At 53.0% G+C, this 18,957-nt stretch overlaps 1 protein-coding gene across 6 annotated transcripts in view; it reads left to right on the top strand.

Annotated features, from left to right (window-relative positions):
- The window catches only part of LOC142920148 (neuronal cell adhesion molecule-like), a 36,636-nt gene that overhangs the window by 14,571 nt on the left and 3,108 nt on the right, over positions 1–18,957 (top strand). For 5 of the 6 annotated variants that reach the window (XM_076062617.1, XM_076062616.1, XM_076062614.1 and 2 more), the window contains 8 exons: positions 5,429–5,652; positions 5,823–5,945; positions 6,704–6,871; positions 9,356–9,464; positions 13,835–14,019; positions 14,306–14,440; positions 17,834–17,977; positions 18,574–18,685. In XM_076062617.1, the coding sequence (XP_075918732.1) occupies positions 5,429–5,652; positions 5,823–5,945; positions 6,704–6,871; positions 9,356–9,464; positions 13,835–14,019; positions 14,306–14,440; positions 17,834–17,977; positions 18,574–18,685 (1,200 nt within the window). The remainder of the gene's footprint in view (positions 1–5,428; positions 5,653–5,822; positions 5,946–6,703; positions 6,872–9,355; positions 9,465–13,834; positions 14,020–14,305; positions 14,441–17,833; positions 17,978–18,573; positions 18,686–18,957) is intronic. The other variant, XM_076062618.1, reaches the window with a different exon arrangement.

The following is an 18,957-nucleotide window of genomic DNA, read 5'->3' as shown; positions in this document are numbered from 1 at the left end:
GTCCCCCAACGGTCATCCCCTTCTCGACGGCCGCATCGGCCACCTTCTTCGTCGTCAGGAAGAATACGGCTTTCCCGCTGACCTTCGAGGCGTGGGTGATGGTGGCCGGCGGGACGATGGCGGCCAGGGCCTCGACGTATGCCTCGATCGTGACGGAGCTCGAGGCGTAGCAACGGATGCCGTTCTCGCGCAGCGGCAGTGGTCACCAATTGGGGGGGTTGGCCTTGGAGCAGAGGCCCTAGTGGGGGGCCTCGTGACTACAGGCAGATTGGCAGCTGCGACCTTTGCGTAGGTGGCCATTTTCTTCCTGCTGCCTTCAATTTCTACCTGACTGTGGTGCTGCGCTTCTATACAGAGCTCCCCTTGAGGATGAATAAAGAATCCTCGTTTAAGAAAATAATGAAAGGAAAAAAGAAAGGAAAGAGATATATTTATTTATTCAATAAACTATTTTTATTGAATAAATTATGAAGCAGTAAATGGAAAAATAATTTGATAGTGATATCTAATAATAAATTTGCGTGTTAAATAAATGAATGTATTTTGCAAACAAATCTACTTTTTAGAAAAATGTGTTTATTAAATGCATTCACTCATCGTTAAATAAATACAACTTAGAGTCCTTGCACACTCGTGGAGGCAAACAAAAAAAACGCAGTGTTAAGGAATCATTAACTAATAGATTGCTTTAGCCTCAAAGTAAACAATTACTTGTGTGGCCTTAAATTTCTGCGCTACAGTGTGGATGCCTCCACGTGGCTCACACAAAATGTAAGTTATAACAAATCTCAAATAGTTTGAGATTCGTAAACCGAGATTAAAAACATAAGCAGAAGAATAAAGGAACAATAAGTAGAGTATAAAAATACCTGTAAAGTATGAAAACGATGCTTTAATTAACTATAGGATTGAGCCCATCGCCTAAGAAACACCAACGTGTTTCAAAAGGCTATGGCCTCACCCTGAACTGTTAAGCTTAAAAAAAGTAAAGAAAAATGAGCAACACAAAAAGTACTACTTGTGTGTGCAAAAGGCAGAATACTTACTCCTGATGAGTAAAAACTTGAAGAAAAGAAATGAATTAGAAGAGGGTATGTTAGATTTATAAAGTTACCACGGGGAGCTCAAACGAAGCGCGTCCTCTCTTTCTCTCCCTCCCTCCCTCCCTCTCTCACTCCCTCACTCCCTCCCTCACTCCCTCTCTCACTCCCTCCCTCCCTCCCTCTCTCCCTCCCTCCCTCCCTCTCCCTCAATCCCTCTCCTCCCTCACTCCCTCCCTCTCCTCCCTCCTTTTATTTTTATTTAACGATCAGAAGAAACAGAAAGATGCTCGGTCTTTCGGCACTTTGCTTCGTTCATCATGTCGTCTTTTTTTCGTCTTTTTTGTTTGCTTACGTGCCCCCTTTTAAAACAAAAATTAAAGATATAACACGGTTTTCCCATGTAACATAAATCGCATTGTCTGCTACTGTGTTCGTAAACACCATTAAAAAATTCAACCTTAAAAACCCATCACCACCAGATCCCCTGCTTTTGTCACATTACACAAAGCACCCTCGGTAGCCCAACGCGTCGAGAAAGACGTGACGCCCCCCGTCAACTGAGCGTACCGAAATTCCAGCCAAATTCTGCCAGAAACCAGGGCCTTGAAGATGCGGCAGTGGCTGGGGACGCCGCTCCCGTCAATTGCGCATTTCCTGGCCCTATAGATGGCCAGTTTGGCGTTGTTCATGATGAAGTCCGTCAACCCCTCGATATCCTTGGTACCCTCGTGCCCCCTATATCCAAAAATAAGAATTGTGGGGGAGAAATGAAGATTGAATTTCAGTAGAATATTGCGTAACAGCTTATAGAGTGAGTCTAGGCTTTTGCGGCGTACGTATTGATGCGCCACTGTTTCGAGCTCACCACAGAATCCGCGTTCAGGATTTGCGTCTGTGAAAAGTGCCAGGAATGTGTTCGTGGTCACAGTCCCATGGGCAGTGCTCCAGCTAAGATCACCGTGGCGCTTGTACGATGGATTTGAGTAAAACAGCTCCCAATGAGACCTCAAGCGATCACCGCAGGGGCATCGTGTCCCTCCAAGCGTAGCCCTAACGTGACGTTATTATTTGTTGATGGTGGAAATCGACCATTTGGGCGTACAGCTTTTTCCGGTCTACACCTGAGAAGCACCCCTCCTGGCCATTCCCCGTGGCGTGCCCCCCGTGCTGCCGTGAGGAAGAGAGGCGAGTGTGCTCCCGTGCTGGGACGACATTCAGCTTTGGTGGCACTGGGCCACCGCCGGCTGACTCGTCGCCAACGCTCGCAGCAGGCGCGCTCCCCACTGCTGTTGAGAAGGACCTTCATACCTCATTCACGAGTTTTGCGGCGAGTCTCACCGAGCGCATCTTGGTCATCGCAGTTATCTCGGCAGGGAGAAGCCATTGCCCCCCCCCCAGTGCCCGGTTTCACAAAATCGCCCACCCTCATGAGATGTGCGTCCACCACGCGTTTCTCCATGGCAGGGCCCGCAAGAGAGGATAGTGCCGTGTGGGGGTTCCGTAACAGTGGCTCGTGAGCAAATTCTGATGCCGACTGGGGTGTGTTCAGTCGGGCGGTGACAAGGAAACCCCATGTATCTAGGATACTCCTGTAGAAGTGGGGAATCTGCGTGAGTGGAATACCCGTAATGTCCACGAAGAAGAGCTGCTTGCTGCACTGAAGGCCCCCCGAGGTTATTCAGAAAAAAAAAAGATGCTGTGGAGCACCACACGGGTGATGGGGCCGAGTAGAGAAACCTCTGTACGGCTTATAGACGAAAAGTAGAGAGCTGGCTCCGTACACACACCAGACCGTGCCCGCCCTCCCGCAGTGGCAAGGCCAAGACACTGGCAGCCACACGGTGCTTCCTCTGCGACCAGAAGAAGGCAGCTTTCAGTCTCTGAAGTTTTGCTAAGAGCTATGCGGGTGGAGTGAGGGAAAAGAAGCGGTGCCACAAGGTGGTATCCTCCGTCGATGCTTTATTGGGTGATGCCGTTTGCCCCTCCACTGATGACCCTCCATCGTCCTCGTCCCGGTCACCGCGCGTAGTTTGGTCAGTCGGGTCCTATTTGGGCTCCTCCGTGCTCTCGGCCGCTCGCGTTTCCTGGGAGCCCTCGGCCGCCTCGCAGGGCGCGTCGTCGCGGTCTGAAGCGCGACCCTCTTCACTGGTTTCCTCCGTCACTGCACAGGTTGCGTTTCACCCCCCGCTTCTATTTCAGGCTGCAGATTTTCTTCAGGCGTCCCGCGCTTGAGCTTGGTTCCCGCACGGGGCTTCTTCCCTGTTGCGTGTCCCGCCTCTAGGGGTGTCTGGGACGGTGAAGACCGCCGTCCTTGCCACCGGCAGCTCTCCACGTCTCCCCCAGGTGTTGGTGCGATGTCCGACTCCAACTCTGGGAGATCTTTAAAGGGACTGACCTCATCCCCGCTTGACTCTGGGGACGACGAAGCCGAATCCTCCTATAAATTTCCTCTTCAGAGGTCCGGCTGTCAATGATGGCTGGGTGGCTGGCTGAGCCTCGGTCTCCATGGCAGTAGCTGGTGTCGGAGCGGGGTCTACCGCCATCTCGGGTGATCTCCGTGGTGAGGGACCCTCTCCTGGGTCACTTGTTGGGTGTGCTTCTTTAGCATCCTTTTCCACCGTTGCCTCGCTGTTGGATTGGGCATTTGCTGTCTTTGGTGCAGTGTTTTTTAATATGCCCCTCTACTTTGCATAGGTTGCATTTTAGCACGTCCCTGCAGTAAAACAGCCTATGGGCCATTTCTCCATGCATGACGACAAAGGAGCCCTCCCTCAAGCTGCCCATTGGGCACCAGCATGTAGACCTGCCTTCTAAATGACAAGACATGCCTCAAGGCAGGATTTTTGAGGCCCAGAGGCACACGCTGTAGGTTGGAAGTCAGCGTACCCAACTTAGCCAGGTTATCTTGGATGTCTTTATCGGGAATGTAGGGGGGGGACGTTGGATGCGATCACGCGTACCGATGGCGACGACAGTGGCTCCAAGGTGAGGTGCCAATTGTCAACCGTCAGCCCCTTCTCTATGGTGGCGTTTGCCATCTTTTCGGACTGCATGAAGAAAACCACCCTTCCGCTCACCTTGGAGGCGTACTTTATCGAGCCTCCAGGCACGATGGCGCCCAGCGCTTCCGCGTAAACTTCGAGCGGGACATCGGTGGAAGCCGGGGCAGCGGATCCCAGCCTTCGCGTGGAGGCTCCAGCTGCTGCTGCTGCTGCTGCGGGCGCCTTACAGGCCCCAAGAGACCGGCCTTGCGTAGGCGTGGTAGCTTTCTCGTGTGAGATGTCGCACACAACTGCTAAAGCAAATCTCTCTTATTTTCTAAAGCCAAGAAAATTATTGACAAAAAAACAAGAAACGAAGATGAATGTTTATAAAGATGGTCAAACCTGTGTTATGACCACCTTCTCATAATTACTATTACTGCTGTCCACCCAAAGCTCCCATGGAGAGGGTAAAATTACTTAATGTTGAAAAAAAGCACACCAATAAAAATAAAAAAATGCTGTAAACACGCTCGCAGTACAACACAAGAGGGGTCTAAAGGGGATGTTGGCACTGCACTCACACCGGCCGGCGTGGGTACAGTGCCAACACGTGGGTGCGTGTAACACGTGGAGGCACGCGAGACAAAGGAATGAACAGAAAACACGAAAAACGCACAAAATTCTAAAAATTGCTTGAGGAACAAAGGAACTCAAAATCGAATTAACAACAAAGAAAAGCGTGATTATGAAATCGACTATCAAGTAAAAGTGGAGGATTGTGCGGAGAGCGAAGACACCTGTACACTGCAGAGAGCGCAGCCGCGCCCTGAACGGTGAAAACAACATAAAGGAACGAGGAAAGAAGGACGAAGGAAGTCCAAATAAATAAAGAAAGTGATCACAAATTGTGTGTAAAGCAAGACACTGTTGGTGAAAATACATCCCGAAAAAAGGGTGAGAAAAATAAAAGTTTTAGAGGTAAGGCCAGGAGCTTCGGGTGAAACACGTCTCTCTCCATCCCCTCCCTCCCTCCCTCCCTCCCTCCCTCCCTCCCTCCCTCCCTCCCTCCCTCCCTCCCTCCCTCCCTCCCTCCCTCCCTCCCTCCCTCCCTCCCTCCCTCCCTCCCTCCCCTCCCTTCCTCCCTCCCTCCCTCCCTCTCCTCCCTCCCTTCCTCCCTCTCCTCCCTCCCCATCCCTCCCTCCCTCCCCTCCATCTTCTCCCTCCCTCTCCCTCCCTCCCTCCCTCTCCTCCCTCCCTCCCTCCCTCCCTCCCTCCTCTCCCTCCCTCCCTCCCTCCCTCCCTCCCTCCCTCCCTCTCCTCCCTCCCCTCCCTCCCTCCCCTCCCTCCCTCCCTCCCTCCCTCTCCTCCCCTCTCCTCCCTCCCCTCCCATTTGCGCTTCAGGTTCCGGTGGAGCAAAGACGGCCGGCGTTTTGACCCAGGCTGGGACCCCAACGTGAAGCAACACGGGAATGGCTCCGGCACTTTCACCGTGGACACGGCGGCGGTGTTGGCCGCATCCGGCGGCCGACACGGCGCTATGGAGGCCTACGAGGGGGTCTACCGCTGCTCGGCGGAGAACCGGCATGGAACGGCCCTCACCGCCAACATCGCCGTGCGGCTGGCTCGTGAGTAGGGGGACAAGCACCCCGGCGCGGCGCGCGGTAAACCAGCCGGCCCGGCGTGCGCCGCGGTGCCGGCCTTGCAAAGGTGCCGCTCGCTGACAGCGCTTGCCCCGACAATCTGTTAAGGCTACACGGGCGGGGGCGGGGGCGGCGTCTTTGTTTTTGTGCTGCAGGTGCCCCGGCGTGGCCCCTTGAGGACCTGAGCCCCGTATTCGCCGAGGAGGGCTCCCCGGCCGTGCTGCGCTGCAACCCTCCCCACGGCTTTCCCCCTCCCGACATCTTCTGGTTGGACGGCTGTGAGTACCACGGTGGATAGGAAGATGTTGACTACCTCTCCTGGTACACGGGAGGTCGTGGGTTTGATCCCGACCCTGACGACGCCTGCTGCTGCGTATTTGGGAGTTTGAGGTGTCTCTCGTCGCCATCGCGGTGGCTAGGAGATGTTGACTACCTTGCCTGGTATGCAGGGCTTCTTCCTCTTTCCCACGGATGCTGATGTAGATGCAGAGACAACGACTACAATTTCACATTCAGGTTGTCGAGCCAGGCAAGCGAGAAGTGGAGTGCATCATTGCCGTGATGTATCCTTCCAGATTTGTGAATCGGGGGAGGCAGTGCGTCGCTATACGTTGTACAGGGGCTCTTCTGCTGCCATGACTTGCGCGGCGGATGATGCTGCTGATGATGCTGATGATGATGATGCTGATGATGATGCTGCTGATGATGATGCTGCTGATGATGATGCTGATGATGATGCTGATGATGATGATGCTGATGATGCTGCTGCTGATGATGCTGATGATACTGCTGCTGATGATGATGATGCTGATGATGCTGATGCTGCTGATGCTGATGTTGCTGCTGATGATGATGCTGATGATGTTGATTCTGATGATGCTGCTGCTGATGATGCTGATGCTGGTTTAGTGGTGGACTTCTGTGACAATTCAGTTTCATGGCTCGTCGGATTCCTCCTCCTGCAGTCTAAAGATTCTCGTTCCGAACCCTTTCATCCCCCCCCCCCCTTACCCCCGGCGTGCTGCTGGTGCTGCAGCCATGCAGAGAGTGCGGCTGGATGCTCGAGTGTCCCAGGGCCTGGATGGCGACCTGTACTTTGCCAACGTGCTCCCCGGGGACGTGGACTACTACGTGTGCTGCACCCGCTATCCGCGCACTGGAACCATCCAGCAGAAGGGGCCGATTCGGCTGATCGTCAAACCCGGTGAGCGGCGGCGGTGGCGGCGATCGCTGGCAGGGCATGTGTGTGTACGTGCGTGCGTCTGTGTGTACGTGCGTGCGTCTGTGTACGTGTGTGCGTGTGTGTGCACGTGTGTGTGTACCTGGTGCGACTTTATAAATATCACCATTTGGAGAGACAAAGGCGGTTGGGCGTGGTGCTGGCCACCAACCCCCTCGTGTGCCATGCCGGCCTTCATAGGTGCTACTTGCTAACAGCACTTGCCCCAACAGTCTGTTACAGGCTATACGGGGGCATCCTTCCAATCCTGTGGAACCCGTCCAGTGGTCTAGACTGATTATGATGTCATGTAGGGCAGTCTTAGCACAATAGCCACCCTCCCTCAGCATTTCACTTGGGAGATCATCTCTCCCTGGTCATCCCCACTTTGCCTCATGATGTTTTCCAGGCTGAAGGATTTCCCCTCCCCCAAGACCTCACAGAAATGCTCAGTAATTCTGCAAACCTGTTCCTGGGGGTCGAACATCGGATCACTTTTCTTTCCCCTAATGATGGTGATGGGTGTGGTGCTGCAAGTTACTTTTGTGATGGAGTTAAAGAGTGATTTGTGATCGCGGGCCACTGAGGCCGATTCCATCGCCTCAATAACCGAGGGAAGGCTGCGGTAAGCCTCCTCATTCTCTGACGTGGGATGCTCTAGACCAGGGGTCTCCAACCCCCGGACCGGTACCGGTACCGGTCCGTGGCCTGTTAGAAACCGGGCCGCACAGCAGCAGGAGGTGAGCGGTGAGTCCGCAAGGAGTAAGCCCGCACGCTCTAACCCCCTAGTAGCCACAATGAGTAAGCCCACAAGCTCTAACCCCCTATTAGCCACAATGAGTAAGCCCAAAAGCTCTAACCCCTAGTAGCCACAATGAGTAAGCCCCACAAGCTCTAACCCCTAGTAGCCACAATGAGTAAGCCCACACGCTCTAACTCCCTAGTAGCCACAATGAGTAAGCCCACAAGCTCTAACCCCTAGTAGCCACAATGAGTAAGCCCACAAGCTCTAACCCCTAGTAGCCACAAGGAGTAAGCCCACAAGCTCTAACCCCCTAGTAGCCACATTGAGTAAGCCCACAAGCTCTAACCCCCTAGTAGCCACAATGAGTAAGCCCACAAGCTCTAACCCCCTAGTAGCCACAGTAAGCCCACAAGCTCTAACCCCTAGTAGCCACAATGAGTAAGCCCACAAGCTCTAACCCCCTAGTAGCCACAATGAGTAAGCCCACAAGCTCTAACCCCTAGTAGCCACAATGAGTAAGCCCACAAGCTCTAACCCCTAGTAGCCACAATGAGTAAGCCCACAAGCTCTAACCCCCTAGGTAGCCACAAGGAGTTAAGAAACAAACGTCGCCGGAGAGCTTCTTTGAAAAGGGGGAAAGACCCAATGATGAACCCCCGCCCCCCGGTCCGTGAGTAAATCGTCTTCCACCAAACCGGTCCCTAGTGCCAAAAAGGTTGCGGACCGCTGCTCTAGGCGATGAGAGTGGGCCTGTCGCCACAAGTAACCTCGACCACCACTCCTCGCCTCTGGTTGATGGGAAGGCGAGCCCAAAGTAGCCTGGGGCTTACGGCTTCCCACGCCTCACCGCCACGCTACCACGCCCCCTTCATTCTTTTGCTCAGAAGAAGAGCCACTCCCTGTTGTTTGGCAGTCTCCTACCCCTAGTAGAGGGCTGTTTACCCCTCATGGTGGCAGGAGCCAGAGCCGGTCCACCGGACCTCCTGAGTACCGCAGAGATCCAGGCGGTATTTGTCCAGCTCTCGGCAGAGTAGTGGCAGCCTCTCATCCACAGTCAGCGTCGGAACATTCCACGTGACCACCCGCAGTAGCTTTTTGTTATTTCTGGAGGATCCCCAAGGGTAAGGATTCAGTCTCCTGGCTCTGCCAAATGGGGTTTGGCCAGGAGACGTCATGGACGCCTGTCCCCCCGCTAGAATATTTTTTATGGTTTTGTGCTAATAATTGAAGGTGGAGGGGTGACCAGCCCCTTGCACCCGATCAGAGCCCCCATTTGGCCGCTGTGGTGGTTACAAACGCCACGAGGGAAATGTTCGATTGAAATTGGTCCTCCCCCCATGGCACTGCTCACCGCAGCGTTACCGTCCGGCACCAATGAGGAGGTAGGGGGTTGTTTCGCTCGACTTGACAAAGATCCCCCCGTATGGCCTTAACAGACTGTTGTTAGCGAGCACCTGTGAAGGCCAACACGGCACACAAGGGGGTGGCCAACACCACGCCCGGCCGTCTTTGTCTCCCCGGTGGCAATGTTTACTACAAAACGCACCGGGCACTCGTTTGAGGCTGATTCGACCTAGGGTAGGCCCAGGATCGATTCAGATAATCAAAATGTTGGCTGTGAGCGAGAATCAAACTCGGGTCAGCAGGGTCGGAGCGCAGCATAGTGCTAACCACTACACTACCTATCCACCCACCCACTCCCCTACGCACACACACACACACAGCTCATCCGTCAAAGAGACGTCCGGTGTTTGTGGAGCCTCGCGGTAAGACAAGCAGCAAGCTGGTGCTTCAGGGAGACACGCTACTGCTGGGGTGCATCGTTCAAGGGCTGTACGTACACACACAACAACAACCGCCATTCACCACTAAGTAGCGGTGACATCACCACGATGCTTGTGCCAGGCTATGTGCACGTTGAGGCCACGTGAAGTGTCGAACGCCCGCTGGCAGGAGGTCACGGGGCAGACCCAGGTGCCACGGGTCGACTGACTGAGATGACTGAGATGACTGGCCGATGCACCACCTGTGCCGCCTACTGTGCCAACCTGTTGTGCTTTAGCCACACAGCCCCTACGCTCGTTGTTGTGAGCGTCGCTCCTCCGCCCTCCGTTGTTGAGGGCGACTGCCTCCAACTGCCCAGTAGCAGCAGCGTCCTTCACGAGCCTCTTCCACAGAGGCCAATCTTGACACCGCTGGTACCGGTCATCGGCAATTCAGTCAGCTCCACGTCCTCCTGTACCACATCACTCCATCTTTTCTCTAGCCCGTGCCGCGCCCATTTAGCCCCCTCGATCCGGCCGAACAAAATCTGTTTAGGCATGTTCTTGGGTCTTTCGGTAAAGTCACGTAGATAGAAAAATAAAAATCAAAATCACGACGTTTCATTCGCAACACAAGCAAATATATATTTCTCCTGCCTCAGCAGTTTGCCTGCTGTATTTTTTCACCTCAAGATGATTGCTTGTGTTGCGATCGAAACGTCGTGATTTTTATTATTATTTTTCTATCTACGTGACTTTACCGACAGACCCAAGAGTATGAATTCCTGCAGTCATGAAAGCTGTTTAGGCATGCGGTATCTGGGCATGCGGGCTACATGACCTGGCCAACGCAGCCGTGCCTGCCAGAGGAGCTCACCGATGGGACTTTGTCCAGATCTTTCAAGGATTTGTGAGCTCACACAATCCAGCCCGGTTAAACCAAGGATGGATCGTAGGCAGGCCAGCCTAAATGTTTCTAACCGGCAAAGATGTTCCATTAGGGGGGTCCACGTTTCGCAAGCGTAGAGAAGGGAGGGAATGACTGTGGCCGAGAAGACCTGAAGCTTCGTGCGGAGCGACAGACCAGGTAGCTTCCACACAGCGTTACACAACCAATGAAAAGATAATGCCGCTCGACTGATTCAAAGTGAGACCTCTGCTGCCAAACCGGAGCCGGTCATGAGCACACTGCCCAGGTATGGGAAACTCTTCACTCTTTCCACAACTGCCCCATCACCAATTGGGAGTTGTGGGGGTGGAGTGTCCGATGGGACAACATACCCAGGCAGGTGCTTAGTTTTAGTGGGGCTGATGGTAAGGCCCCACCTCTCAGTGGCAAGCTCCAGGTTCAGCAGCAGCACCTCCAACTCCTCCTGAGTGAGCAGCAATTACCAGATCATCGGCATACATAACGCTGTTGACCAATAGGGAGCAATCCCTTGACCGCACCTGGGCATCGATCAGCCTCCCATTGTATCTATACCAGATGGAAATTCCTCCCATACAGCCATCCAAGGCTTTACGAATTACGTGGTCGAAATTGATGTTTAATAATGTGGGAGCCAGAGGACATCCCTGTCGCACAACAAGGTAAACAGGGATTGACTCCGACTCCCGGCCACGTAGTTTTACCCGGTGCCTGCTCACCATCATGAAGGTCCTTAATAATTGTGAGCAGAGGGTCAGGGACTCCAAATGTACGAAGAACAACCCAGAGCCCAGGCCTACTGATGGTATCATAGTCCTTGACCAGGTCAATAAAGCAGAGATGTAGATCTTGTTGGAATTGCCTACACCTCTGCTGTAGCAGACGGACAGAAAATATGACATCTGTGCAGGACCGCCCTTTCTTGAAACCGCATTGGGGCTCCGCAAGCCTCTCCTCAGCGTGCCTGGTAAGGCGAAGTTGAATAATCCTTGCCAGGACCTTTCCCGGCACACTGAGGATTGAGATGCTCCTGTAGTTGTAACAGTCTGTGCGGTCCCCCTTCTTAAGGAGGGGGACCACCAGGGCATCCTTCCAATCCTGCAGAAGCCGTCCAGTAGTCCAGACTGTTATGATGTCGTGGAGGGCAGTCTGTGCACAAACGCCACTCTCCCTCAGCATTTCACTTGGGAGATAATCTCTGCCCAGTGCCTTTCCTGGTCTCAGACTCTGGATCGCCTTCAGTACTTCCTCAACAGATGGCACCTCAGCCAGCCACTCACAGGGGGTGACTTCTTCCAATATCTGAGGCACCGCAGGTCTCAGTAGGGTCATCCCCCCTTTGTCCCACAATGTTTTCCAGGCTGAGGGATTTCTCCTCCCCCAGGACCTCAGAAATGCTCAGCAAATCTGCAAAACTGTTCCTGGGGGTCGGAGATTGGATCGCTGTTCTTTCCCCTGATGATGGTAATAGGTGTGGTGCTGCAGGTACATTTTTTGATGGAGTGAAAGAGCAATTTGTGAATGCGGGCCATTAAGGCAGACTCCATCTCCTTAGCAACCCGCAACCACCACCCATCCTTGCAGTGCCTCACGGCTCTTCGAACCTTCGAGCGAAGGCTGCGGTAAGCCTCCTCATTCTCTGACGTGGGATGCTGTAGACGATGAGAGTGGGCCTGTCGCTTTTTCTCAGTCAGCCTGAACATCTGTCAGCCTGGGTCTCTGGGGAGGTCTGGACCGTGTACCCAAAGCAGCCATTGCAGCTGCATGAGTCACAGTCCTAAACCTCGCCCATTTACCCTCGACATCAGGAGGAGTCGGGGACGATGCCAATCCCAGCCGCAAGCGATGATGAAATTCTCGCTTGCAACTTTAATCAGCTAGCTGAGACCAGGCCACTATGGGTTTGAATGGGGTCCTGGGTGTACATCCACCACCGGAGTGGAAGAATGGCAGGCGCATCTTACAGATGACAAGTCGATGGTCAATGGGCAGATCAGCTCCATGGTAGGTCCTGGTGTCAAGGACATGGGCCCTCATCCGCCGTTCTGTCACTATGTAGTCCAGCAGTTGTTCTTGCTTGGACCCGGCATGCATCCATGATGTGTGGATGCGCCGATGCCGGAACGGCGTGTTGGGTTGCACAAAAATCTAGCAGCCTCCTACCGTTGTCATTGAGCTAATCTGGCCCATGCCCTCCAATCACTCCAGACCAGGTGCCAGCATCATGACCAACTCGGGCATTGAAGTCGCCCAACAAGATGACTCTATTCCGAGGGGCCACTTTAGCTAGCACTTGTGACAGGAGGTTATAGAAGGCATCTGACTCATCGACCTTGCCTGCATCCCTCCACGGATGTTCATCTTCGGTGGGGCATATGTAACCATGACCACCACTCCTCGCCTCTGGTTGATGGGAAGGCGAGCCCAAAGTAGCCTGGGACTTACAGCTTCCCACACCTCATCGCCACGCTCCCACGCCCCCCTCATTCATTTTTCAGAAGAGCAGCCGCTCCCTGTCGTTTGACAGTCTCCTGCCCCGAGTAGAGGACTGTCCACCCCTCATGGTGGCAGGAGCCACAGAGATCCAGGCGGTACCATTCCAGCTCCCGACAGAGGAGTGGCAGCCTCTCTTCCGCAGTGAGCGTTCAAACATTCCACGTGGCCACACGTAGTGGTTTTTTGTTGTTTCTGGAGGAGCCCTGAGGGTAAGGATTCAGTCTCCTGACTCCGCCAATTGGGGTTTGGCCAGGAGACGTCATAAACGCCTGTCCCCCCGGGGCCTGCGACACAAGCTTAATAAGAGTTTTATTTCGTGGTTTAGTGGTAATTAATTGAAGCTGGAGGGGTTACCAGCCCCTCGCAACCGTCCAAAGCCCCCTTTTGCTGCTATGGTGGCTACAAACGCCATGGGGGGAATGGCGAATCTAAGTTGGCCCTACTCCCATGGCACTGCTGACCACAGCATTGCCGTTCGGCACACGTACGCACACGCACGTACACACACGCACGTACACACACGCACGTACACATGCGCACGTACACACACACACGTACACACACGTACACGCACGTACACACACGCACGTACACACGTACACACGCACGTACACACACGCACGTACACACACACGCACGTACACGCACGTACACACACGCACGTACACACACGCACGTACACACACACACGCACGTACACACACACGCGACACGACTATTCACTTCACTACTGTACACTACACTGCTATGCACTACACTTCACACTACACTACGTAATATCCCACGCTAGTTTCGCACGCACACCCACGAACGTGTGTGCGCGTGCGTGTGAGTACACGTGCACGCGCATCCACGTGCGTGTGTGCACGTGTGTGTGAGTACACATGCGCGCACACCCACGTGCGTGTGTGCGCGTGCGTGTGAGTACACGTGTGTGTGCGTGTGAGTACACATGCGTGTGAGTACACGTGCGTGTGAGTACACGTGCGCGCATTCCCCCGCTTGCGTGCGCTCAGCCCCACACCGCAGCTTCGCTGGGCCAAGGTGGACGGGGAGCTCCCAAGCGGCCGCATCACCTTCGGTGCCTTCAACCAGACGCTGGCAATCCGTCACGCGCTGGCGGCCCACGCCGGTGTCTACCGGTGTCACGCCGACAACGGCGAGAGCAGAGCCCTGCACACCTTCACCGTCACCGTGGAAGGTGCCTCGGGGGGCGACGGAGGGAGCGGCGGCACGGCGGTTAGCGAACCCTGCGGGTCCCAAGTCGCGGCAACGATTGTTTTGACCGGTCCCGGGCCTCTCCTAGGTCGACTCGACCTCAAATTAATACCCCCCCCTCCTTCCCCCCTCCTTCCCCCCTCCTTCCCCCCTCCTTCCCCTCTCCTTCCCCCCTCCTTCCCCCCTCCTTCCACTCTCCTTCCCCCCTCCTCCCCCCCTCCACCACCTGCTCCCCCCTCCTCCTCCTCGTGTTTTCCCGACCGCTGCAGCCAAGCCTTACTGGATCGCTCCCGAGCCAGAGAGCCGCGTCTACGCTCCGTGGGACACCGTGGAGCTCGCCTGCCTCGCCGACGGAATCCCCAAACCGCTCGTCCGCTGGTTCTTCAACGGCGTCCCCATCGACGGTGAGACGCCTCCTCGCCCGCTCGTCCAACCTATGCGCTCGCTCACTACCCACTGACTTTGCTCGTCCACACGCTCGTCCACTCTCGTACGCTCGCTCACTCGCTGACAGCCTATCACACGCTCGCTCACTCGCTGACAGCCTATCACACGCTCGCTCACTCGCTGACAGCCTATCACACGCTCGCACACTCACAGTCTATTACACACTCACACACTTATAGTCTATTACACGCTCACTCACTCATAGTCTATTACACACTCACTCACTCACAGCTTATCACACGCTCACTCACTCACAGCCTATTACACACTCACTCATAGTCTATTACACGCTCACTCACTCACAGTCTATTACACGCTCACACACTCATAGCCTGAGAATAGGTTTTCCACTTTTTTCTGACAACAAAACAGCTGTGTTAAGATGTTAACACACCAAACTGAAACCTTTTACGAGTAATAATGTCTGCATTAACCACCACATATACTGGTGGTCAGAATGCAAACAAAAAACATACTCTGATTCAACAGCATTAATTGATGAGATCAAACAGTTCTCGTTGAAACCCTCTGCTGTCAGACCACCAATATTATATGGCCTTCCAAAGATACATAAACAAGATACACCCCTTCGTCCCATCGTCTCTACTATCAACTCCCCCACCTACAAACTGGCACGTTTTCTTGCTGATATACTGCGACCTTTCACTGGAAAAACCACCTCTGCGGTACTAAATTCTACTCACCTGGTATCGACAATCAAAGGCATTTCCCTGTCCCCAGACGACCTGCTTGTCAGTTTTGATGTGGTGTCCTTGTTCACCAAAGTCCCGGTACCTGACACCATCGCTATCATTGAAGACCTGGTTCATCAAGGACTGCATACTGATGTACCCCCCCTGGTGAGACATTGCTTAACCAACACATACTTCACCTGGAATGGAATTTTCTACAAACAAACTGAGGGCACCCCAATGGGCTCCCCCCTATCTCCGGTTGTAGCCAACGTATTCATGGAAAAATTTGAAACTGACGCCATCCAGACTGCCACTCTACGCCCGACCTTATGGAAGAGGTACGTTGATGACACCTTTGTCATCTGGCCACATGGCCAGCCTGCTCTAGACCAATTCCGCGACCACATCAATTCCATACACCCAGCCATCAGATTTACCATGGAGGTCGAAAAAGATGGCAAACTACCCTTTTTGGATGTCTTAATTAAAAGGAGACATGATGGTTCAATGAGCCACTCTGTCTACAGGAAAGCTACCCATACAGATGCTTACTTGAAACCGGATTCCCACCACCATCCATCCCAGAAGAACTCCCTCATCAAGACTCTATACCATAGAGCCCAATGCATTTCTGACCAGGAACACATTACCAGTGAACTCAAGCACGTACACCAGGCTCTCAGGGCTAATGGTTACTTCGACTACACAATCCGCAAACCATCACTCCAGTCATGAAGAAGGATCCTCTTGTGGAGCCACTCAAAACCATCACCTTACCCTACATTGCAGGGGTCACTAAAAAGATCTCCAAAATCCTGAATAAACACAAGATCCAGGTCCGATTCAACACAGTACATAAAATCCGTGATTTAGTTCCATCTGTAAAAGATGCTGTTCCAGACATACAGTACCCGGGCGTTTACAAACTAAAGTGCCTCTGTGGTAGTAGCTACATTGGAGAAACCAAACGACATATCTCGGACCGCATCCGCGAACATAAAGCAGACTTGAAACACGGTAGAACGAACTCCTCTGCCGTGGCAGATCACTGTTATAATTCAGTGGGCTCACATGACATTGACTTCTCCAAGACGGAGGTTCTTTGCAAACCAACCGGCTACTATGAGAGATTCGTTCATGAGGCCATTCACATATACAAGCACAGAGACAATTTCAACCGAGAAGATGGATTCTGACTTAGTAACCATTGGAAAGATGTTTTAAACATTTTCTGTTCTGAATTAATTGTATTTTACGATGAACTTCAGACCGCAGCTCTTTCGCCAGCATTGACTCTTAATACCTCTCACACCACGGTTAATGGTATGGTTTACAACATGGAGTATAATAGCGCCTTGCAGCTGTCTCTCTCCCCCTCCTCTGTTCCGACCATGGATGAACTCGTTCGTCTGAACGGGGCCCGTAGCTATCCGTGTTGCTAAAGTTGAGGGTAAGAATCCACCCATTTTTTCGCCATATAGCATTGTGATATATAACGACTTATTGTTGGTAGCTTAGCTGATTGGAGAATATAGAGTTTATTGATAACATTAAGGTAATTTATATTTTGGTTTTATTTTTTATTGGTTCACTATATAGTACTGTGATTAGCTCAGATGTGTAGGCCTTGACTTCAACATAGCCATTTCTGTGACCAGTCACTAGCTAATCACTCAGTTATTTCAATGCTAAATTCGCCTAGTTATTTCAATGCTAAATTATCCTGTTTGATTTGTACTAAGTGCCTCGGTGAATGTGTATGCTCTGACTTTAACATAGCTATTTCTGTGACCAGTTACAAGCTAATCACTCAGCTATTTCAATGCTAAATTCTATGCTAATTCCTTTGTCAAGGGGTGCCTCTGCGGATGTGTATGCTTTAACTTAGCTATTTCAATGCTAAATTCTATGCTAATTCCATTGTCAAGGGGTGCCTCTGCGGATGTGTATGCTTTAACTTTTAACATAGCCATTTCTGTGACCAGTCACAAGCTAATCACTCAGCCATTTCAATGCTAAATTATATGCTAATTCCTTTGTCAAGGCGCTTTGTTTCTTCTCACACAGCTTAAAGGTCGTGATCTGAACGTGGCTTTTTCACTCCAGCGCTGTCCTACCAGACAGTCTCGTCCCTTCACCTGATGAAGGCCGCTTGTGTTGTGGCCGAAACGTCATGAAAATATTATTGTGTTATTTTATTTTATCAATTTATTATTTTATTCTCATTCTACGTGACTTTACCGAAAGAACCAAAGAAGATGAATCATTGCAGTCACGAAAGCTTTAAATCGAAAAGTATATGCATTGTCTTTGAAACTGATTGGTCCACACCAGAGGCAGCTGTCAAACTCACAGAAACTGATTGGTCCACACCAGAGGCAGCTGTCAAACTCACAGAAACTGATTGGTCCACACCAGAGGCAGCTGTCTCTGGTGTGGACCAATCAGTTTAAAAAAACAATGAATTTTCTTTCAAAACAGCTGTGTTAAAATGGTAAAACACCAAACTGAAACCTTTTACAAGGAATCATGTCTGCATTAACCACCACATATGCTGGTGGTCAAAATGGAAACAAAAAACATGCTCTGAATCGTGTCAAGGCCCCCACACGCACCAAACCGTGCCGGGTGTCGTGTCGCTGTGCGGTGGAGCAGAGGCCCCCGCGGTGCCCGGGCGGAGCGTGGACGGCGACTCCCTGACCCTGAGGCGGCTGGACGGGGGAGCCACCGGCGTGTACCAGTGTGAGGCCTCCAACCGGCATGGCACCATCCTGGCCAACGCCTACATCAAAGTGCCGGGTGAGCGGGGGGCGGGGGGTGGGGGGGTGACCGGGAGGAGGTGGGAGGAGGAGGAGGGAGGACGAGGAGGGAGGTTGGAAGAGGGAGGAGGAGTATGGGGAGGAGGAGTATGGGGAGGAGGAGGAGTATGGGGAGGAGAAGGAGTATGGGGAGGAGGAGGAGTATGGGGGGGAGGAGGAGGAGTATGGGGAGGAGGTGGAGGAGTATGGGGAGGAGGTGGAGGAGTATGGGGAGGAGGTGGGAGGAAGAGGAGTATGGGGAGGAGGAGTATGAGGAGTATGGGGAGGAGGTGGAGGAGTATGGGGAGGATGAGGAGGAGTATGGGGAGGAGGAGTATGGGGAGGAGGAGGAGTATGAGGAAGAGGAGGAGTATGGGGAGGAGGTGGGAGGAGTATGGGGAGGAGGAGGAGTATGGGGAGGAGGTGGGAGGAGTATGGGGAGGAGGAGTATGGGGAGGAGGAGGAGAATGAGGAGGAGGAGGTCCTTGACTGGACAGACGGCTGTAGGTCGCCCCCCTCTAGGCAGGGCACTTTGGACCGACTCTGACGGACGACCCCTTCCGGCTGGCTGTCTGTGCCCCCCCACTCCTCCCACAGCCGTGCCCCCACAGATGCTGTCGAAGCAAGACAGGCTGTACGTGGTGAGGGAGGGAGAGGCGGTGTACATGGAGTGCGCGGTGTTTTCGTGGCCGCCCGCCGAGTTCCTGTGGTGAGACGGAACGCTGCCCTGGCTCCTTCCCTCTCTGCCTCTCTCTCTCTCTCCGCTCACTTAGACGATTGTTTATTTATTTGAACCTCATGGTGGTTCCCCGGGGTATCATAATACCCCGGCTCTCGCGTAATGTGCGTGATGCAGTAATTTTTAGTCTGCTGATGGCCGGCGATGCGGCAGTCGACTCATCTCGACGAGCCGCTTGCGATTCGCCGCTCAAAGTTCAATGTTAACGGTGACGGTTTTTTTTTCACGCTGATGTTTAGCGT

Source organism: Petromyzon marinus, unplaced genomic scaffold, assembly GCF_048934315.1.
Source record: "Petromyzon marinus isolate PM22_M1 ecotype Great Lakes invasive population unplaced genomic scaffold, UKy_Petmar_22M1.pri1.0 PM_G_Scaffold_69, whole genome shotgun sequence".
NCBI lineage: Eukaryota > Metazoa > Chordata > Hyperoartia > Petromyzontiformes > Petromyzontidae > Petromyzon > Petromyzon marinus.
Note: the sequence above shows the minus strand (reverse complement) of the source record. Positions and strands in the feature narration are given on the sequence as shown.